This window comes from Jaculus jaculus, chromosome 19 (genome assembly GCF_020740685.1).
Source record: "Jaculus jaculus isolate mJacJac1 chromosome 19, mJacJac1.mat.Y.cur, whole genome shotgun sequence".
Classification (NCBI taxonomy): domain Eukaryota; kingdom Metazoa; phylum Chordata; class Mammalia; order Rodentia; family Dipodidae; genus Jaculus; species Jaculus jaculus.
This window is the reverse complement of record NC_059120.1, coordinates 25,629,888-25,653,096: the sequence shown is the minus strand read 5'-3', so window position 1 is coordinate 25,653,096 and position 23,209 is coordinate 25,629,888. Positions and strand designations below refer to the sequence as shown.

General features: G+C 37.4%; 1 protein-coding gene across 4 annotated transcripts in view; it reads right to left on the bottom strand.

Annotated features, from left to right (window-relative positions):
* Ptbp2 (polypyrimidine tract binding protein 2) overlaps positions 1-23,209 on the bottom strand; it is a 59,913-nt gene that overhangs the window by 18,755 nt on the left and 17,949 nt on the right. For all 4 annotated transcript variants that reach the window (XM_045138232.1, XM_045138233.1, XM_004663956.3 and 1 more), the window contains exons 3-7: positions 20,062-20,137; positions 13,100-13,272; positions 12,178-12,321; positions 7,626-7,790; positions 7,435-7,545 (exon numbers count right to left, since the gene is read on the bottom strand). In XM_045138232.1, the coding sequence (XP_044994167.1) occupies positions 7,435-7,545; positions 7,626-7,790; positions 12,178-12,321; positions 13,100-13,272; positions 20,062-20,137 (669 nt within the window). The remainder of the gene's footprint in view (positions 1-7,434; positions 7,546-7,625; positions 7,791-12,177; positions 12,322-13,099; positions 13,273-20,061; positions 20,138-23,209) is intronic.

The following is a 23,209-nucleotide window of genomic DNA, read 5'->3' as shown; positions in this document are numbered from 1 at the left end:
CTACTCACCATCAAAGTTTAGACAGTAAGCACACACAATCAGATAACAGTTTTCATAGTCAATTTAAAATTTATGGCTAAAACCTAAGCATCAAAATGTAGGGAAAATGTTAAAATACACAGTTAAAACAGCACAATGAAACATTGCACATACATTAAAACGTTGAAAAGCAAAATTATATCTATTTTACTTCAATATGTAGTATTTATGTAACTTGCTTTTGTGAAGAGACTCTAGCCATAAGAGTAAACAGACGTTCATTCAGGGGGATCTTACACTCCTAATTTTTTGAGTATCTAACTTTTGGATCCTCCTACCTTAGCCTCCCAAGTGCTGGGATTAAAGGCCTGCACTACCATAACCGGCTATTACTGTCTAACTTTTAAGCAAGTAATGAAACTAATATCAAAGAAAAAACATAATCCCTCATTCATATAAATATGGATGCATAAACTTTAAATGCTAAAAATTAAGTAGAGGATCTGGGGAAACGTCTCTGGGCAAAGTGCTCCCTGCTCAAGCCTGAATACCAGAGGTCAACCTTCAGAACCCACATAACAGCCAAAAGCAGTGGTGGGCTACTATAACCCCAACACTTTTGGCAAGCAAGCTAGGAGGCTGGAGAATTTCCAAGGTTCTCGACAAGGGCACTGAAAGAACAGTAGCAAAGAAAGACTCAGAGAATCTCTGCCTCAGAGGAGATAGACTGGCAAGGACAGTCTTTAAAACTGTCCTAACTTCTACATGTGCATCGTGCCACGTGTGCACCTGCACTTACACATGTGTGTACACACACAGAAATAAAATAAACACATACATATGAATATAAATAGGTGAATAAATATTTACAAAGGTTATGTAAAACTAAGCAGGTGTCAAGGAAACTGTTTGCCCAAGGAAGTAGGAAAAGATAATTTCATTAGGTCTCTCAAAACACTTGCATAAAACAGTGAGTACACACTTCATAACAAAGAATGAATGACATCACCTTTTTGGTGCAGATTTTTCTTGCACACGCATGTGTGCATGTATGCATGTTTGCAGAAGCTAGGGATTGATATTAATTAGGAATCTTCTTTGGTTGCTCTCCACCTTACTTATTAAAAGAGTCTCTCTAACCCAAAACAAATCAATTCAGCTAACCAATTTAGTCAGCTTGCCCCAGAGGATTCCTTGTCTGTACTTCCCAAGCACCTGCCCAGCATTTACATGGGTACTAGGGATCTGAAGTCAGGTTGCCACACTTCCACAGCCAGATTGTTACGATCTGAGCCATTGTCAGCCAGCCCTGCTGCTGCACATATTTTACCTTGTTATTTTCTGGGGGGTGCGGGGAGGGACTGAATCAATAACAAGTGACCCATTAGTATGCAAAAATAAAATGATAATATGCACACTTCTAGAAGACAACAATATCATTATATAGTGTCTGTTGCATTCAGCTTGGTGTTGCTGGCAGAAAACACCAAACCAAGAGCAGCTTGTGGAAGGAAAGGGTTTATTTTGGCTTACAGACTTGAGCGTAAGTTCCATGACAGCAGGAAAAACAATAGCATGAGCAGAAGGTGGACATCACCTCCTAGCCAACATCAGGTGGTTGACAGTACCAGGAGAATGTTTCAAAACACTGTCTAGGGGAAGCTGGCTATAACAACCATAAGCCTGCCCCCAACAATACACTGCCTCCAGGAGGCCGCAATTCCCAAATTGTCACCAGCCAGGGACCTAGCATTCAGAACACATAAATTTATGGTAGATAACTGATTCAAACCACCACAGTGTCTACAATACTACTCATGAAAAGCTGTTTATAGTAACAAAAACAAGAAACTAAGATTTTTACATTGATAACTTGAAAGAATAGCTGAAGAAAATGGCAAAAAAAAACATTAAACAAATGAAATGGCAAATCCTAAGTCTCAGAGATAAAACACAGTTTTGCAAATCATTTTAAAAAAAAGATTTTAAAGGAAAGTTAAGCAGTTATGTAATCTCACAAAGCCTATTAATGACTATAAACTTTTCCCAAAGACCAAAAGCAGTCTTGAGGACATCAGGAAGTGAGATCAGGGCTGGAGAAATGACTTAGTTGTGAAGAGACCTGCCTGAGCAGCCTGAGGACTTAGGTTTGAATCCCTAGTAACCATGTAAGCCAGATGCACAAGGTGATACGATACATGTGTATGGAGTTCGTTTGCAGTGGCTAGAGACTTTGGCATGCCCATTCTCTTTCCTAAATAAATAACAAAACATGGGGGTTAAAAAAAAAAAAAAAAAACAGGTGAGATCCATCATTCTTAGCAGTCAGAGGGGAAAAAATGGGAGTGGTGTAACATGCTGAAGAGATGACCAATGGAGCAGAGATTTACAAGAGGATGGCGCCTTGAGGGTTACTAGACCAGAGCTAATCCTAGACCAGCTGCTCAAGCCACTCTTCCAAAGACAAGGAGTATCCATCAACTTTGTTATCAGCATCTAAGCTTACAGGAGTCACACATCTGCTAATCTGTATTTTGGCACAAGTCAAAAGCCTTAGAGCCACACATTTTGAATAATAACTTCTAAGGCAAGGGTGGTAGCAGAAGAAATGAAGACAAAAGAAGAGATTCCATAGAAATTTAGGGGTTAGAATTGGTGTTTGTTGACAGACTGGGAGAGAAGTAATTCTGTTTCCTGGCTTGTTAATGAGAATGAGGCTGGTAATTCCTGCTACGGCACAAGGAGCAGTGGAAACAAGCTTCACTGAGCATATATATTAAGCTTTAGGGTGTCAGATGGTTGAATGGACTCCAACCTGAGACTTTTAGAAAAAGTCTGAGGAGCAAGCAGGAGAAAATGTGAGCAATTATGTATGGCTAAGGTAAAGAGCAGCTGAAGTCTTGGAGGTAGTAGGGGAGTGATGTGACAAGGGGAAGTTACCAGAAGGTACAAATCAAGAAAAAATAAAAAAAGGAAGCAAGGTCTATGTGGTGGTTTGATTCAGGTGTCCCCCATAAACTTATGTGTTGTGAATGCTAGCTCCCCAGCTGATGGATATTTGGGAATTAATGCCTCCTGGAGGGAGTGTATTGTTGGGGGCGGGCTTATGGGCCTTACAGCCAGTTTCCCCATGCCAGTGTTTGGCACACCCTCCTTGCTGTGGTCCACCTTATGTTGGCCAGGGGGTGATGTCCACCCTCTGCTCATGCCATCCTTTTGCCCTGCCATCGTGGAGCTTCCCCTTGAGCCTGTGAGCCAAAATAAATGTTTTTTTCCCAGAAGCTGCTCTTTGTTGGGTGATTTCTACCAGCAATGTGAACCGGACTGCAAGAGTAAAGTGGTACCGAGGTGTGGGGTTGCTGCTAGACACCTGACTATGTGGTTTCAGCCTTTTGGAGTTGATTTTCAAGAGGAAAGTGGAAGGAGTTGAAACCTTGGCCTAAGATATGCCTTGCAGTTCTGTAAGTACAGCTTGATGGGCTATTCTGGTCAGAGCTGAAAGACCTAAATGCAGTAAAAACTATGGACTGTGAGGTTTGACTTATGAGGGTGAGAAAGAGCTTTGCTTAAACTGGGCTAGCAGTTTGTGTGAGAAGCTTGTTCTTATGCCCATGTCCTGAGAAGTTGTGCAGGGTTGCTTTGCGTAGAAATGAACTGGTGTGTGCAGAGGGATATGGCACAGAAAGAAAAATCTTTGGGTGAACTGTTGCCCGTTCAGCTGCAACTGGGAGATTACAACCTTTGAGACTGGGCTAGCTGACCTGCGCTGGGGCAACAAGAAGAATGTAGACTCTTTTGAAGGGGCCTGAGTGCTCAAGGGGTGTCCTGTTCTTCAAAGTCTGCTTTATTCCCCCTGGATTAACAAATTGACACCCTACCTGGTATCATGGAGTATAAGAAATGCTGGAAAGAGGGTCTTTGAGTTTGCAACATGGTCTTGTGTTTTGGAAATGGCCATGGGCTGTGTGAAGCAGGTTTGCTGGTTGCCTGCATGGAGACCCCACGGGGTCATGAGGATGAACCGTGGATTGCAGTGGAGACCCAGTGGAGATGCCGGGACCATGAGATGGCTGCCAAGGAGCTGCCGGCCCCGATGAAGTTTCCCAGGACTGTGAGTAGCCTAGATGGAGGGGCGGAATTGGAATGCCAGAGACTTGTTGCTGGTTAGAATTATCGGCCTTGAGGATTTGTCACTGGCTAGAGTTGCTGGACTTGAAGCTACAGAGTTTGATATTTGCCCTGGTTGTTTTAAATCTTGTATTGGTTGAATGTTTCTTTGCTATGCCCAATGCCATCTTTTGCAGTGTGAATATTTATTCTGTGCCATTATGGATTTTTTGAGGTTATTTTTTGGTATTATGGCTCAGTTTTAAGATCTTAGACTGTGGGGATGTATGAACATCACTGGGATTGATAAAAACTATGGGGACTTTTAAATGAGATGAATGCATTGCATTTTACATCATGTATGATTATCAGTTTATGGGGGCCAGGGGCGGAATGTGGTGGTTTGATTCAGGTGTCCCCCATAAACTTACGTGTTGTGAATGCTAGCTCCCCAGCTGATGGATGTTTGGGAATTAATGCCTCCTGGAGGGAGTGTATTGTTGGGGGTGGGCTTATGGGCCTTACAGCCAGTTTCCCCATGCCAGTGTTTGGCACACCCTCCTTGCTGTGGTCCACCTTATGTTGGCCAGGGGGTGATGTCCACCCTCTGCTCATGCCATCCTTTCCCCCTGCCATCGTGGAGCTTCCCCTCGAGCCTGTGAGCCAAAATAAATCTTTTACCCAGAAGCTGCTCTTTGTTGGGTGATTTCTACCAGCAATGCGAACTGGACTGCAACAGTATACAATATCAAATGTTACCTACAGGTGAAATAAGATCAAGATGGGATATGACTAGGACTTACTTCAATAACTCCTGTTCATGCAGAAAGTAAATTTGGAGGCAGAGGCAGAAGGATCACCATGAGTTCAAAGCCACCCTGAGGCAAAATAGTGAATTCCAGGTCAGCCTGAGCTCGAGCAAGACCTTGGAAAACCAAAGCAAAAAAAGGAAGGAGGGGGGAGAAAATCATACTATGTGGTATTTTCCAGGTATACCCCAGACAGAGGTATGAGAATGGACTACTGGGGTCACTAAAAGCTTTTCCAAGTGGTCTAGATTATAATAGAGCAAGGAATGCTGAAAAAATAAGTACCTTTTCTGTCTCTAATACATAAAATGAAGTTGAGTTCAGGTAGCAGAATATGGACTTAATTTTAAAAAATGACTTAAAATTCCTAAGCTTAGATCTTTGTTCTGAAGACATCAGTGACCACAGAGAAACACACACTAATAACTATAGTTTGTTTATCTGCATGTAACTAGTTAAATGAAAATCTAAACCATATAATTAAGGAATTATATCTTGTATTATAATATTAACTATAGATTAATAAATAAGATACACACATTAACTTTGTTCCCTGTAGATTATAGCTCAAATGTAGTATACCTTTCAATCCAATTCTACTTCATTCATACTATACCAAGTAACTTTTCTCTGGGTCAGGAAAAACAAAAAATTTACACATCAAGAAAATGTATACAGTTCAGGACATGGTGATGCACTCCTTTAATCCCAACACTCAGGAGGCAGAGGTAGGAGGATCACAGTGAGTTCGAGGCTGCCCTGAGGCTACATAGTTAATTCCAGACTACCTTGAAAAACCAGAATGAATGAATGAATGAATGCATAATATTGGCTACTGGGGCTGGAGAGATGGCTTAGCAATTAAGGCACCTAACCTATAAAGCCAAAAGACCCACATAAGCCAGAGGCACAAGGTAGCCCATGCATCTGGAGTTCATGCCCTGGGATGCCCATTCTCTCTTTTTCTCTGTACTTGCCTCTTTCCCTCCCTCTCTCTCTCTCTCTCTCTCTCTCTCTCTCTCTCTCTCTCTAATAAATAAATAAATAAAGTATTAAAAAAAGAAAATGTGTACTATTTTGAAATTATGTTTGATGTTGTGAAAAATTCCATCCAAACCATGGAATTATGAGTTCCAAATCATCTCCAATAACAAAACTTCATATTACATTTAGTCTGATGATTCAGTAAGTATATAGTATTTCCAATGTTGGGAGACCAAGAAATGTGAAGAACAATAACTTTTGGAAAAAAGAGAATGCCAACACTTAAATAATTTCCATAAAGTACAATATTATACAGGCCATGAATTACTGAGTAGTAGTATACTGAGTAAAGACTCTGAAAAGTAGGCTAATAAACAATCCACCTCTTTAAATCAGCACTATTTTCTAACAAAGGGAAAAATATTCTTTTCACAACATAAAGGTCAGGTCAGGAAAAATGAGATAATAATACCTAGTAAATATACTAGAATTATTCTATTATTACTTATGAAGTATTTGTACAATCTACAGCTAGTTTTACTATCTCAATGAGATATGAAAGATGGAGATGAAACAATAGAAAATGGTCTAAGTTTTGCATAGGAAACCTTGACCTGGAAAAACCAATGAAGTACTAGGGACCACAATTATTAGGAAAGTAAATAAATGAATAAAAAGGAAGAAATGAGACAAAACAAACGTAAATAAAGACAGCTGGTTTAATGGTTTCACAATAATGGTCAATATAAATTTTTAATAGTTGAAGAATGGAACAAGATGAAATAACACAGGATAAGTTAAAGGATAAAACCAGAACCAAGTTATGCAAAAAAGGTGATTTATGCATTCAGAAGACAAGAAGTATGTAGTTTTCACTGGCATTCAATAAAGGGGGGACATTTACTTTTCAGTCTTGTCATTCAGAAGAGTGAACAAAAACATTGATGAGAATTCAAAAAGACCAAGAAACTACTCAAAAAGCTCACCTTAAAAAAATCTTTAAAAATAGCCGAGCGTGGTGGTGCACGCCTTTAATCCCAGCACTCGGGAGGCAGAGATAGGAGGATCACCGTGAGTTCGAGGCCACCCTGAGACTACATAGTGAATTTCAGGTCAGCCTGGGCTAGAGTGAGACCCTACCTCGAAAAACAAACAAACAAAAAAAAATCTTTAAAAACAATGTGAAATATAGTCAGACTAGAGCCTGTGAGAGCATATGAACTTCATCTACATTGATTCATACAACTATCTTGAAAATAATGACTCAGAAGCTCCCATAGGCAGCTATCTAAATTCATGTGCACATATAATAAATACCATTTTCTTCTCAAGGTCAAAGAACTTGACACCAAACTGAACAAAAACGTAAATTATAGTGATGTTATATACCACTAGAGCTATGGTTATTCTTAAAAATAAGCATTTCTTTTTCAAGATAATTATCAAATTATCAAGAGACAAATTTCTGCCATGTTAGTGCCACTGATAGTTATGACAGGATTAGTACCATCTATCAATGAAAAGTAACACTATATCAAAACAAGCACAGACTTACTAGTTTTGCTTGTTGAGCATTTACTGGATCACCATATTGGAGCAAAGCTTGAAACTGGTTATTTTTTGTGAATGTGATTATCTTCAATACAGCACCAAACTTGGAAAATATCTGTTAAAACATTTAAGTCAGACATTATCTACCGTACTACTTCTTCAGCATATGGATGAGTATGATTATATAAAACTTACTTGGTGAAGAACATCAAGTGTGACAGGGTAGTACATGTTGTCAATAATAATTCTAAGGACAGGACTCTGGGCTGGAGTCACTGCACTCTCACTGACTGTGGTACCACTAAGAGGTGTATTTGCTGTCTGGACAGCTGTCACAGCTTGAAGAACTGCTTGAGCACGCTGAAAATCAAAGGTAAAAAAGATAAGTAGTTTAAAACACATCCATTACTTTGTTACAAAGGACACTATTTATTGGCTCTATAATTGAAGTATCCTACTCGCATTTGATTCAAAAGATATTCAAGTTTTGGCACCAATGTTGAATAAACAAAAATGGACAATATAATTCATTCATTTTTTAAAGAGTACGATAGTTTGGTAGCTCCTTATAACCAGAAAATATCTCAAATGCAAACTTAAGATAATAACAAAACAACAGGGATAAATTAACTGTAAAGGAGATTATTTGTGATTATTCACAAGAATTACCATTAAGCACATCTGTGTATGTGGGTATCCATGTGCCATGGCATGCATGTGGAAGTCAGAGGACAACTTCTGAGTCAGTTCTCTCCTGTCCCACATCTGACACAAGGTTTCTGGCTCTGGATTGTTGCTCTGCTATTCCTTACTATACTCACCAGGAGTTTTCAGGAAATTTCTCTCTCTCTCTCTCTCTCTGCCTCCATTCTACCTCTCAGTGAGCTGGGATTACAGAAGCCCAACACAGCCTCCGGCCTTTTATGTCTATCTAGGTATTCAACTTAGGCACTCCCAATTTGAGCAGCAAGCATGTTGTCTATGAAGCCATCTCCCCACCCAAAGCTCATTATTTCTAAGACAAACTTAATAGATGAACAGAAGGAAAAAAAAATACTAGTACAGATATTAATGCTAACTTCAGCACTCAAATTTTAAGAAGAGAAATTAATGTTGTCTACAATAAAACTGCACATTTTCCAGAAAATTTCAAGATGAATATTTTCACATATTTTATGGTATTCAATATACCATGTCATTTGCAAAATGCACTATTTTATGAGTAAGATGCTCTATGACAGATCAACTATAGATCTTGAATTCTAAGATCTTTGCAAGTGAAAAACTAAAATTTAAACAATTTTAAGGGAGCTGTCAATCAAACATTAAATGCTCTAAGAGGGGGCTGGAGAGATGGCTTAGCAGTTAAGGCACTTGCCTGCAAAGCCGAAGGACCTAGGTTCAACTCCCCAAGACCCATGTACACCAGATGCACAAGGGGGCACACACATCTGTAGTTTGTTTGCAGTGGCTGGAGGCCCTTGGTGTGCCCATTCTCTCTCTCTCTACCTGCTTATGTCTGTATCTCTCTCTCAAATACATAAAAATCAAAATAAATAATAAAATAAAGGCTCTTCCAGGTGTGGTGGCACACACCTTTAAACCCAGCACTCAGGAGGCAGAGGTAGGAGGATCGCCATGAGTTCAAGACCACCCTGAGTCTATGTAGTGAATTCCAGGTCAGCCTGGACTAGAGTGAAACTCTACCTCAAAAATAAATAATAAACAAATGCTCTAAGAGACTTCCTCCCTGCTATTATGTCTTCCAACTGTTAGGACAGAGTCATTGATAAGAAATACTTTTTTCTAATATACCTGGGATCAGATAGTATATACACAGGATTGTTAAATGTAACAGTAGCAAATACTTTATATGGTTTGCAAAATTAGCATTTACAAATTAAAAACCAGTAAATACAGCAAAGTGATAAATATATAAGAAGGAAAAAAAAAAACCCTGGGAACTTATGAGACTCAGAAGTCCATATATGCATCTACATCCATCATTTAAATGCCATTTCAACTATAAATTTAAACATACGCTCAAGTAATCCAATTCAAACTATTTTCAGATATTATAACTATTTAACAAACACTTTAATATTACTATGGGAAAAAGTAAATAAAGATTTCAATAGCACCATTTACCTAATTAAATATTTGAATATATTTTAGACATTGTAAATAGGGTATTTTTTCTTGTTATTTTCCTACATGTGTGTGCTGGTTTGATTCAGGTGTCCTCCATAAACTTAGGTGTTCTGAATGCTAGTCTCCCCAGCTGATAGCAATTGGAAATTAAAGCTTCCTGGAGGCAGTGTATTGTTGGGGGCGGGCTTATAGGTGTTATAGCCAGTGCCCCTTGCCACTGTTTACCACACTCTCCTGTTGCTACTGTCTACCTGATGTTGGCCAGGGGGTGATGTCCACCCTCTGTTCATGCCATTGTTTTTCCTGCTGTGAGGGAACTTTCCCTCGAGTCTATAAGCCAAAATAAACCTCCCCCCCCCCAAAAGCTGTTCTTGGTTGGTTGAGTTCTATTTGGGCTATTACAATGTAGTATTCCATCAACTTTCTTATACCAATCTTCAGATATACATATGTATGCATTTTCTCCAATACATAACCAGGAGTGATTTACTACATCACAGGATAAACATATTCTCAATTTTAGTATGTATTTCAGTTTTCAAAATGTTTCTACCAATTTATATTAATGTCACTTACACATGAGTTCATGCTTCTCTACATAGTAATATCAACACTTCATGTTGATGTTTGTGTGGTTGATGTATATGTCGTCAGTTTGTCAGCACATCTGTAGCCCAGACTGGCCTTGGACCAGCAATCCTCTTTTTCACAGTGCTGAGACTACTGTCACCAGACCTAGCTATGTCTGTTTCTTCAATCTGGTGTAAGTGTGGTAGTATCTAACTGTGATGTTACTTGGCATAAACAGCACTCAACCCAAATCTAATCCATTCTCTGTGGATGAGAAAAAGCAATAGCTAAAGGGAGACAGGAAGATATTTACCAACTGACCATGTAAAATACAGTCTAAGAATGGTATCAAGGTAGTGAAGATACCAGTAAGAGCCTTGAGACAGCAGAAAACCTCAGCCAAGAGAAACCACATGCAGTTAGTCTTCTTATTACTTTTCAGATAAAGTGAAGGTAATGAGATGGCCTTAAGAGAGAAAACACAAACAGTAGCCACCTCTGGACCTTTATGCTAAGTATAAAAAGGACCTGCTGAAGGAGAATAACTTTGCTGAACTTAAGACATTTTAGAAAAATATAACGGTGGCTCTAAGTAGAAAAAAAAAATTCAGAGAGAAAAGTAGATTAACAAAAGAGGTGTTGTAGTTAGTTAGTTAAGAGTAGTTGTCATATGAAGAAAACTGAAGTCACAGGAGAAATGGAGAAAACTAAGTTAAAGAGAGTGAATTGAAAGGACTTGGTGATTTAACAAAGGGTCATGGAAGAATTTATGGCTAAAACATATTCACTTGCTTCTCTTCTATTATGAAGTATTACTAACATGACTGTAAGTGAATATTAAAATGGAATAAATGCAAACACTGAAGGGAAGATCATCTTTAATTGGAAATAATTTTAATATATTCCTGCAACAGAAAAAAAATGAACAGAACAGAGCCAAAAGACAGCAAATACAGTAAACACTTCGCAAGCAGAGCTCACACTACCAACAAAACACAGGAATCGGAGTGAAAAGAATAAAAACACAAAGATGAATGGAAAATCTAGACATAAAAAGCTAGTGTATTCTTTCCTTGCCTTCTCTCACTTGTGCTTTCACCAGTAAAAAACCTTCCCTTAATAACATCAAAGTTCTAAAAGGAATTTTTTGACTTGGAAGAAATGTCTCTTTGGCATTTGTAGGAGAAGGCAGAGGGCAGTTTGGCTACCACTTTTTCATTCCTTCCCCCTGTGGGACAGATGTAAGCCCAGCAGCAATCTAACTGTCCTTTGTGAAATATGCACAGAAAGTGAAGGGCAAAGAGGGAGAATGAAAGCCAGATACATACAAGCTAACTCTGAATAACAGTGGTAAGTCAAAGCAGAGTTATTTTAAAAATATTATTAGAATCTTCAAAAGAGACACAAAGTTTTACCATGACCAACTACAATATGAAAAAGAGTAGGATGAAGAGCTTATAAAAATGAGAAACAAAAAATTAAATTAGTACCTCAAAAATGTTTTCTGCCTATACTTTTCCCCTTATTTAAAAAAGACATTACAATTTGTAACAGAATATATTAATATGTCTTAAGTTGTGCTACTTCATGCTTGTCATTGTAAATGAACATATGTAGACCAAAAAATAATGCTATGTACTATGTACAATGTTTAAAAACATATTCACATATTTAATAAATACTATTTGTAGTATCTTTAATTTTCTTTACAATTCCTTTCCACGGTAATATTAAAGTGCTTACTAAATGTTTATGTTGTCTGAAAATATTGTTTGAACTATGTTAAATTTATGTTTAAGTTTATAATTCAAACAATTTGATTAGCATTTAAATGACAAGATTTATCTAGATGAGTATGTGGACTTTTGAATCTCATGATACATAATTAATTTTGTAAATTAAATTAACAATACACAGGGACATATGCATTAAAATAATAATGAAGCATTTTATTTTGTGTTAATATGTATTGTAAGATTCTTAAGATGTTCTATGCTATTTTATTTATGTGCCTACAGATACTCACTTGGTTTAATGTATTATCTGTTTTTAGTTCTTTGTGATTGGAGTATTGGATATAAATTGGTTGGTTACGAAGATGAGGTGTCACAGCAGAATAGTAATTAACCATGGTAATAGCTGCTTCCTCTGTTGCCAGTTCCAAAAATGCCTGAAAATATGAATAGCAGAAATTTTAATACTATGAATTAGTTTGAATAAACAATCATGAATTTTAACTCAAATTTAAATAGCTGTGTAATCTATTCAGCTAATTAAAATCAATTATCTAGAATATAGCCTTCAAGTTACATTCAATGTTCTAGTAAGTAAAATTAGAAATGTCTTATTGAATTTAAGTATTCAACCAAAGGTAACCTCAAAGATACCCTTTGAGTACAAACTATTTCTATGTTCAACCTATGATTTAACACAGCCTAAAAAACTATTTTCTTAACAAAAGTAGACTTTTTCTAGCATCAGAATTTTACCACTACCACACTAGAGGCCTTATCTGAAAACAGTGAAAGAGTCAAAGAACAAAAATTAAAAACTAGGTGTCAGATTAACTAAATGTAGCATTAACTACCATTGAAGGCAATGTTGAATTTCATAAATTCTGCTAAACAGTTATCATTAAAAGTTTTAAAAGAAATTATTCTAATATACTTGGCTTCTAATAGGCTATAGTTATGCTTACTGAATGAACATCCAGAATTAAAGACTAATTTCTGCTGATGCTATCAGGTAAGTATTTTCATTGATAAGCTTAAGCACAAGATACTATTAGTTCCTCTACTGATTTTTGATGTCACAAAAGCCAAAGCTACATACTAAGACTTTTTTGTATTTAGAAAATACAAAAGAAAAACTTTTTATGAGGTGACAGTTAAGTCACATACTATGCAGTTTGAAATTTAATGTGTTAAAAATGTTGAACAGAATCATACCTGATTTTTTCCTTTCAGCATGAGGATGTTTGTCACCTTACCAAAAGGTAAGCCTAAAGCAATAACTTCTGTTTCTGTCACTTCACCAGGTAATTTTCGAATATGAAGCACACGAGAGGGAGCACCATCCATCTTATCATCTCCTTTGAATTTCTTACTATCGTTACCATTAGCTGAAAGACATGCAAAACCTTTATATAAAAAACACATTAACTTTCTGTATTTGTACAACTAAAAAAAATAGTTTAAAACATAACATTAAATTTAATTCTTGAAAATTCAAAATATGGGATTTCAAAAGAATGGACAGCATCATTAAATTAAAAATTAGTTAAAACTGCTGTTAAACAGCCTATTTCCTGAAGAGAGTATGCAAAAATTAGGATGTGATTGGCAAAATATTAAAATTCAATTTCATAAGTAACTTATACAGTGAAAAAATACAATTATATTGCTATTTAATAATTTTTTTTTACAGACTCAAACAGAAATATATCAGGTTCCCCGTCATCCAAAAGCAATATATTCTCTGTTGTTTTCCTGTGTACGCACACCTATGGTAACATTTATTTATAAAACAAGCACAGTGAAAGATTAACAAGAACCAATGAGGGAGCTGAGAAAATGGCTCAAGTAACAGCTCCTGCCTCTTGAGCATGGTGGCCTGAGGCTGCTAAAGTTCAGTTCCCTCTCATAAAAAGCTGGTTGTGGCCATGTTTGTTTATAACCCTAGTTCCTGCAGAGGAGAGAGAGAGATACCAAAGGATGGCTGGGATTAGCTGACAAAATACATAGGCTATGTATTGAGAAAGCAACTTTGACTCAAGGATGCAGATAAGCAACATGGGAAGGCACCGAAAGTTCCCCTCTGGCCTCCATCTGTGTGTGTGTCTGAAACACACACACACACACACACACACACACACACACACACACACAGTGAGAGAGAAAGAGAGAGAGAGAGAGAACGAGAGAACAAACTAGAACAATTTCAACAATATAGTGAAATAGAATTTTGCACTTTTGAGTGCATTAATGTAAAATGGTATATTTCAATGAGCAAACTTACTTGTCTTAAGTACAAAGCTTTACTAAAAACAAGTAGCGTAATGAAACACAATTCCATTACACCCAAATGTTCCATAATTTTACTAAGCAGGCAAGGATATTTCTAATATTCCATTTAAAAATAAAACATTCAAATACATTCATGGATACTCCATCTTTTAAAAAAAAGTTAATTTATGACAATCCCAAAATTTCAAAACTTAACACTTAACAAAAATCTCCTTGCTCTAACAGTTTTCGCAATTGATTCACTTTAAACATTTACGGAGTACCAAGGCTGTGTTTGGCTTGCTGTAGGGTACAGAGATTCAACAGTGCAGAAGATAAAGGTGATTCCTTGTGTCCTGTAGTCTAATGAAAGAGGTGGACTACCTAACATACAAAGCAAACATTTCCTGTATTTAGTGCTATGAAGACAACAGAGGGGTGTGATTTAAAAGTGATTTCACTGAGAACTGGGTTGCTAATGATAATTTTATTAGATGACCAAACAAAATATCTCCAGGAGACAGGTGAAGTCATTAATTACTCACCAGGCAAAAGTCAAGTTATTTTACTCAGAATTTCATGCAGATGCATCTATCTGAATGGAAAACTATATTTTCTTACATTGCCTTGGTAGACAAAGAAAATAGGATCTAGTTTCCAAGTATGCTCTCAAAGTCTTGACTGGCTTGTTCCAATATCCTCCAGAAACATGAAAAACTTGAGGAAGCTATCCATGCCCCCTTTTCATTACAAGGAAATATTTATTTACACAGACTTTCTAATAACATTAACAAAACCATCACTGGGCCTATGTCAGCTCAAATAGCAAGCAGTCAAAAAATTACATACATGCCTTAAAACATGTAACTGGAAGCCAGGCATGGTGGTGCAGGCCTTTAATTCTAGCACTTGGGAGGAAGAGAAAGGAGGTTCGCCATGAGCTTAAGGCCACCCTGGCACTACAAAGTGAATTCCAGGTCAGCCTAGCTAGAGTGAGACTCTACCTCAGGGTAGGGGTGGGGGTGGGGAACAACAACACGTAACTGCCATGCACAGATATTCTTCTGATACAGGACAAGGCCCTTCCTTGACAAAAGCATCTTAAGCACAGTAATTTGACAGCTTGTTCCTACTTAAATAGCAAGGACAAATATTACAGAATCTGAGACCCCTAGGAGATATGGTTTCAGGATACTGAAAACACATTTTATTTTCTCCTACTTTAATCTGGCCTTTCCCTTTCAGCAGAAAGGCAAAGGAGGACAAAAAGCAGTGCATAACAAAGGTATCAGTCAGATCTAGTGGTGCACTTGGAAGTTGAAGAAAGCATGGCTGAGTTTTAGGCTAGCCTGCGCTACATAGGGATTCAAGAGAAGCCCGTATGTCATAGTGAGACCCTGTCTCAAGGCAAAGAGACTATGGTGACACAAGAGAGAGCATTTGCCCAGAATATATAATGCCCTGAATTTGAATCCCCAGTACTGGCAGTACTTCACAAAACCAAAAGCCTGCTATAGTAGACAGTTCCATGTTGTTGGAAAGAACATTCAAACCAGACATAGTTTTATGGGAGGAAAGGATTTCAGGCTTACACATCTAGGGAAATTCCCATCAAATGGAGGTAGAAGCTGGCCCCTATTCATAAATTCAAGCAGCCAGTAAACACCAAAAGCCAGCAAGCACAAAGAAGAGCCAGCAGCAAGCAGGGACCCCCAGAGCTCACATCTCTCTGCATACACCTTTGAGCTGGAATTCAGATCTGCCTTCAAAAACACCTTTGGGTCGGACCCCAACGTCCATCCCCCACCACGTTCTGCATTAACACAACCTCCAGCTAAGTTACAAACTTTAATAAAACACCTGAACCTATGGGGGACATATATTCAAACTACCACACCTGCCTATCCCTATCGTTAAGACAAGGGTTCATTGTTTCCAAATTTTGTTAGTTTCTAGTCATGGATGGTGGAGAGCAGTAAAATAGCTTTATAACAAATGAACTGTGTTTGGCTATCAAGGAATAAGATAAAAATCTTAGTTTCCTGGAGAAATTTAGAAAAAAAGTTACTTCTCCTTGTATCAATACTCAACATTCAATACAAATTATTTACATGACAAAAGCCTTCCAACTTAAAATTTTCATTAACATGACCAATCAATCTCATTTATAGGACAAAGCTAATTTAACTCTCAAGGAATTAAGTGGTGAAGACAGAAAGTAGAAGAAAAAGGACAAAAATTCAGGGACTAGGAACCCATAGCATGCTTCCAACTACCACTAGAGAAGAATGTCAGAAACAAAACTTCACATTACATATGATAATCTAGATCAGGGTGTCTAACTTGCAGTCTAGTGATCCCATGTGTCACAAGTTAGCTAGAAATGTAGCCCACACATTTGTGGTTCACAATGCCATTTTACAATGTAGAGCAATTAGACACCCCAGCCTAGATATTCCTTTTTTTCTTAAAGACTACATGAGCTAACATCAAATTTCTGTCTCTTCATATTCTTGATACACTGGTATTTAATAGCTTCAAGGGGACAGCTAAATTAACATTTCCTATCTAAGAACTATCAGCATCGTAACTGCTACTCTGAGAACTAGGAGATGGGACTCAGTCACACATGAAGCACATTTTCACAAATAAAAATACTCCAATCTTAGAAAAAAAGAAAGGGCAAAAGAAAGTATGTGGCCCTCATGAAATATTTAGGCCATTTATTACTGAGTCTGTCTTCAGTTCCATGTCAGTATGATTCTTAGATGGGAGCTAAGTGGTTTGGACCACTCCCTATCATTTTTTTCCTCATTTCCCTGGGAAGAACAGAACCTTTTGTTTGGGTATATAAACCAGTAATAGTTCAAGTTATTTTAGGACTTTATGGCCAATTAACACAGCATGTCATAATGCTTCTACTTATGCATCCGAAGCTGTATGCACTCAACAAAAAAAATTAAGTTCAGCATTTTCCAAACATTGGTTAATTTTTCTAAAACAAAAGCTTTCCTTATCTAAAAATTCAAAACAAAACTTAAAAACAAATTTTCTACTGAAGCACATCTTTTCCAAAGTGAAAGCCAGTTTCCCATTTCAATTATAACATCAACAGGTCAAAATATAACGGCAGTGATCTCTTATGCAGGACCCAGTGAAATAATCATGAGGCTTTAAATTGGTGTTTCTTCAAAATCATTCCTAATTTCTCCCTTAACTTACTAAAATTTTCCTCACATTAAGATAGAGAACTTTGGTTAAAAAAAAAAACAGTAAAATAATGAACATGTTCACTCACCTTTAATTCCATCACTTTTTTCCTGAAGCACAAAGGGCCCTGCCCATACCATCTGGACTTTGATCATGATATCTATCAATGACTGAGCAAATATTAGCCCTGCTTTTACTGGATCCTTCTGTTCTCTTAGCATCCCTAACAATTTCCACTTCTTTTTTTAGTTTTTCAAGGTACACTCTCCTCTAGTCCAGCCCAGCTGACCTGGATCTCACTCACGATCATCGTGATCCTTCTACATCTGCCACCCAGGTGCTGGGATTAAAGGTGCACACCACTGTAACCACACTTTTTTTTTTCTTTTTACTTCTTTGGCTTAAAATTTGTTTAGAATCTTCTGTTTAGTCATTCCCAAATATTACTAGTTCCTAACCCATTTTGATCTGAAAGTCCTTCCCATCTTTACTTACTCATAGGCACTTCAACAGAGTGCCTACAATCACTTCCTTAATCTGTGACTCTATTACTTTAGTCCCAGTCATTCAACACACTTTGGGCTTCATGGAAACAGCAAGTGAAAAACATTCAAAATTTCTTTTATGATCTCTTGAGTTACACTTAACAAATTTTGATATATTTTCATTCTTATCCCAATCATTATGAATATACTTGTTATGTCTTTAATTTGTGAATGGTTCTGCATTATGTAGTTTACTTTTTAAATATTTGGAACTTTTTTAGAACATTTCTAATTTAATTCCATTATAAGGGACTACAAAGCAATGCTAAAAGGAACACACACACGAAGGATATACCCATCCTATCAATTAGTACAAGAAATATTTTTTTTAATTCAACTATGATTATGGATATTTGACATGATTTTGCTGCACTTTGAAGTTTTTGCTGACATACAAATTAAGGAATACTGTCTCATTTTTAATAAACTGACCCTTTGAACATTATGGAATGTTTTTTTCTTATATCTAGTAACACTGCCTGTGGTGACCTGAATGTGTGGTTCCATAGGCTCAGGTGTTTATGATTAAGAATAAGCTTGCAACTTGTCTCTAGTGAGCAGAGCCCTACTGGGGAAGAGGAAAATCACTGGGTGGCAGATCTTGATGTCCAAGGTCTGTTCACAGCAGTTTGAGCTCTGACTATTTTGTTTGTTGTCTATTGGTGGTGTTTCTTTGCTATACATCTATGAAAGTGAGATAGCTTTCCACCACTGATGGATGGTACTTCCCCCTGGATTCCATGAGCCTGAAGTACACACTTTCTTCCCATTATCTCTTTTTGGTCAGGTTTTTGTTCAGCAATGAGAAAGTAACTATAATTCTAATCCTGAATTTTACTAGTTCAAGTTAACATAATCACAACTTTCTTACGTGGCTTGTATGGAATATAACTTTCCATCCTTTTATTTGTAATCTGTTTTTGTACTTCAGTTTGGCTCTAGTAAATAGTAGTTAGGTCTTATTTTTAAAAGTGCTTGCTTATGCTCAGCATAGTGGCACATGCCTTCTTTTTTAATTTATTTATTTGAGAGCGACAGACACAGAGAGAAAGACAGATAGAGGTAGAGACAGAGAATGGGCGCACCAGGGCTTCCAGCCTCTGCAAACGAACTCCAGACGCATGCGCCCCCTTGTGCATCAGACTAATGTGGGACCTGGGGAACCGAGCCTCAAACCGGGGTCCTTAGGCTTCACAGGCAAGCGCTTAACCACTAAGCCATCTCTCCAGCCCTAGGTCTTATTTTTAATCCACTACAACAATCACTGGCTTTTAGTTAGACTGCATAGTATAGTATTTCCAAAAAAATAAAAACAAAAAGGAAGATTTTTCATATACCTTTTTCTCTCTGTAAATGCATGAACACTCCTCCATTATCCACACTCTCCACCAGAAAGGTTTATTTGTTACATATTTTAAGAGTTCATACCAGGTGCCACACACTTGGGTTTAGGCAAATGCACAATGATGTATTTGCATCATTACAGTATCATACATAGTGCCTTCTTGGCCTTAATATTCCTCTATACAAACCCACCTCCTCCACCTTTTAGCCCCAAGAAACAGCTAATACTTTTTTTTTTTTAATTTTTTATTTATTTATTTGAGAGTGACAGACACAGAGAGAAAGACAGGTAGAGGGAGAGAGAGAGAATGGGCGCGCCAGGGCCTCCAGCCTCTGCAAACGAACTCCAGACGCGTGCGCCCCCTTGTGCATCTGGCTAACGTGGGACCTGGGGAACCGAGCCTCGAACCGGGGTCCTTAGGCTTCACAGGCAAGCGCTTAACCGCTAAGCCATCTCTCCAGCCCAACTTTTTAGTATCTCTATAGTTTTGCCCTCTCCAGAGTATAACCTTGTTTAATGCAAAAATACCTTTGAGAATAGCTTCTTTTACTTAGTACTATGAATTAATGTTCTTCCATGTCTTTTGTTGGCTTGATAGCTCACTTCCTTTTAGCACCAAGTAATATGCCAGTAAATTCATCCATTTACCTACTGAAGGCCATTTAAGTTGCTTCCAACTGAACATTTTATGTAGCTTTTTTTCTGGACATAAGCTTGCAACTCCCCTGAATAAATGAGCTAAATTTTCATTTAAACAATTGGCCCCCCAAAATGTCAAATAAAGGTGTTAAGGCAGTAACACTCACCTGTAACTACCATACCACTCATATTAGAGTTGGGACTATTGAGAACACCGCCTGAGAGTAGTTCGTCAGATCCTCTCTATAAAAACAAAACAGATCAGCATCAGACATTTTAAATTTAAAAATATTAACATAAAAGCTTCTGTCTTCTTACCTGTAACTTTTCAAATATTTGTTAAAAATTGGCAATACTTAAGAACCTGAATCCCTAAGAGGATGAGCTTCATTTCTCTCCTCTCCCATCTGTCCTCCCCACAAAAGCTGAAGTGTTCCCTTTAGTTGTTTTTATCCAAGTCTAAAAGACAATAAAATGAGGACTTTGGGAAGGTGAACATTATCAATATCAATCAAAATCATACAAGTATAAGCATCAGGAACTAGAACACAGAAAGAAAAACCAAAATCTTAGGAACAAGAAATTTCCTAGTATAAAAATTCAAAGAGAATTAAATTAACTGTGACTTAGTATCTTTTAGGGAAAATGTCACTATTATGTTTAGAAAATAAATATTGTTCAAATTAGCCAGTGGTATTTGCACAATTTTGAAAATATCTACATTTATAAAAATATGAATTCATTAATAACTAAACTAAATCAATTGTTGCCCATTTTAAGCATACATGAGACTATTCAATAGTAATTGAAATAACTATAATTGCTGGATGATTTATTAAGGAAATAATCAGTAAAAAGAAGAACACAACCAGAAAAATATTTTTCAAAGTAGTAAATCCAAATTAACCATGAAATTTATAGTAGTTTTCATTTAGACTCAAACTGCATTACAACAAATATAAAACAGTAAACAAAAATTCATATATTTGTAAGTCATCTCCCTTAAATGTTTTTTTGTCTTCTATTCATTAACCTCAAATATTTGTAGGAATAAAAGCAGAAGAAAGACATTCTATTTTTTTTTAAAATATTTTTTGTTTTATTTTTATTCATTTGAAAGTGACAGACAGAGAAAGAGGCAGATAGAGAGAGAGAGAGAGAGAGAATGGGCGCGCCAGGGCTTCCAGCCTCTGCAAACGAACTCCAGACGCGTGCGCCCCCTTGTGCATCTGGCTAACGTGGGACCTGGGGAACCGAGCCTCGAACCGGGGTCCTTAGGCTTCACAGGCAAGCGCTTAACCGCTAAGCCATCTCTCCAGCCCAAGAAAAACATTCTAAAGCCCAGATTTCCCAAGTAAATGACATCTTTTCAAATGTGTGCTATTACTATATTCTTTAGCCATTTGCTTGTGAATGAAAATCTTTCCATCCTAGTAGAACATAATTAATTCTGGAAAATAAAAAGTAAGGAATCTTGGATATACTAAGTAAAAAGAAAATCTCTAATACTGACTTAGACTCTATTTTTTTCCTTCCTGTTTATTTCATGTATGCCAAAATCTAATAATTCACTCACAGTGATCCTTCTAATGAATCTTCATGCATGCCAAGGTCTAATAATTTCTGTATGTGTGGTCATTTTTAATCAAATTAAGTTCATATCTGCTGTTGAGAGATATTTAACAGAAGTCCTAATTCAGCCAGAACACTATCAAATAATCTACACTTTTGTGAATTAGCAAGAATTACTGAAGAATATTTTTATAGATTACATTTTAAAAAACAAAATTTACCACTATTAGGCCAAGAGAAGTTGACTCTATACTTCTGGTAAGTGTTAATATTGCCATGTTGACCGACATAACAACTTTAAACAAAGTATCTGTCTGCTTGTTTAACTTGGGCTACATTTAAAAAAAAATGAACTGAACAATGGTAGTCATTTCACACTAGTGGCTAATTAAACCAAATCAAACTTGAATTCACCTAAGATGTACTATATGAACTTGTCTGACCATCAAACTTCTCTACCTGTATAGAATCTTAACAACCAATTCAAAAAACACGATTGTCCCACTGAAACAATGCTCACAGAGATATATAATTTTTTTTTAAGCAAAGAAGAGCAGAAACCATTTGGCATTAATTTCCCCAGTACCCACATAAAGCCAGATGCACAAAATGACATATGCACTTGAAGTTCATTTGCAATGGCAAGAGGTCCTGGCACACCCATCCACTCCACTCTCTGTCAAATAAATAAATAAAGATTATTTTTTAGAAAAAATTCAGTCCAATGACCATCTATTATTCCCAGACAAAAGAGCTGCTAGGTCTACTAAGAGGGCAAGTAGGAACAGTAGGCTGAGCTAGACAAGAGTCCCAGAGGTCTAAAAGGACTCAAGAATGACATCTGGATAAACACTACTTATTTGGATATGTAGCCTAGGAAAACATGAGAGAAAGACATGGCCAAAGATAAAAAATAGTAAGGTCTCAATGAAAACAGATTCTCACCGGATGTAAATAGTTAGAATGAATGCTACCTACCTATTAGAGGCTAGAAAAGCACAAAGTCATAAAACAATGATGCACTTAAGTGCTACCTTTAAAAATTAATGCTCTTGGACTGGAGGGATGACTTAGCGGTTAAGGTGTTTGCCTGCAAAGCCAAAGGACCCAGGTTCCATTCCCCAGGACCCATGTTAGCCAGATGCACAAGGTGGCGCACGCATCTGGAGTTTGTTTGCAGTGGCTGGATGTGCTGGCGAGCCCATTCTCTCCCTCCCTCCCTCCCTCCCTCCCTCTCTCTCTCTCCCCCTCTTTCTCTGTCAAATAAATAAATAAAAATATTTTTAAAAATTACTGCTCTTTTTCTGTCTCCTTGGAAACAAACAAACTTTTTTTTTAAAAAAATGGGCTTAGCTGGGCGTGATGGCACACATCTTTAATCCCAGCACTTGGGAGACAGAGGCAGGAGGATGGCTGTTAGTCTGAGGACACTCTGACACTACAGAGTGAATTCCAGGTCAGTCTGGGCTAAAAAGTGAGAGCCTACCTCAAAAACCAAAAAATATAAGGGCTGGAGAGATGGCTCAGCAGTTAAGGCCCCAGTAACCATGTAAAAGCCAGACATACAAAATGGCACATGCATTTGGAATTCCCTTGCAGAAGCTGCAAGCTCATGGTATACCCATTCTCTCCCTCTCTCCTTGGACATAAAAAAAATTTCTTCCTATTTATTTATTTGAGAGAGAGAAAGAGGCGGGGGGGGGGGGGGAAGGAGAATGGGCATGCCAGGGCTTCCAGCCACTG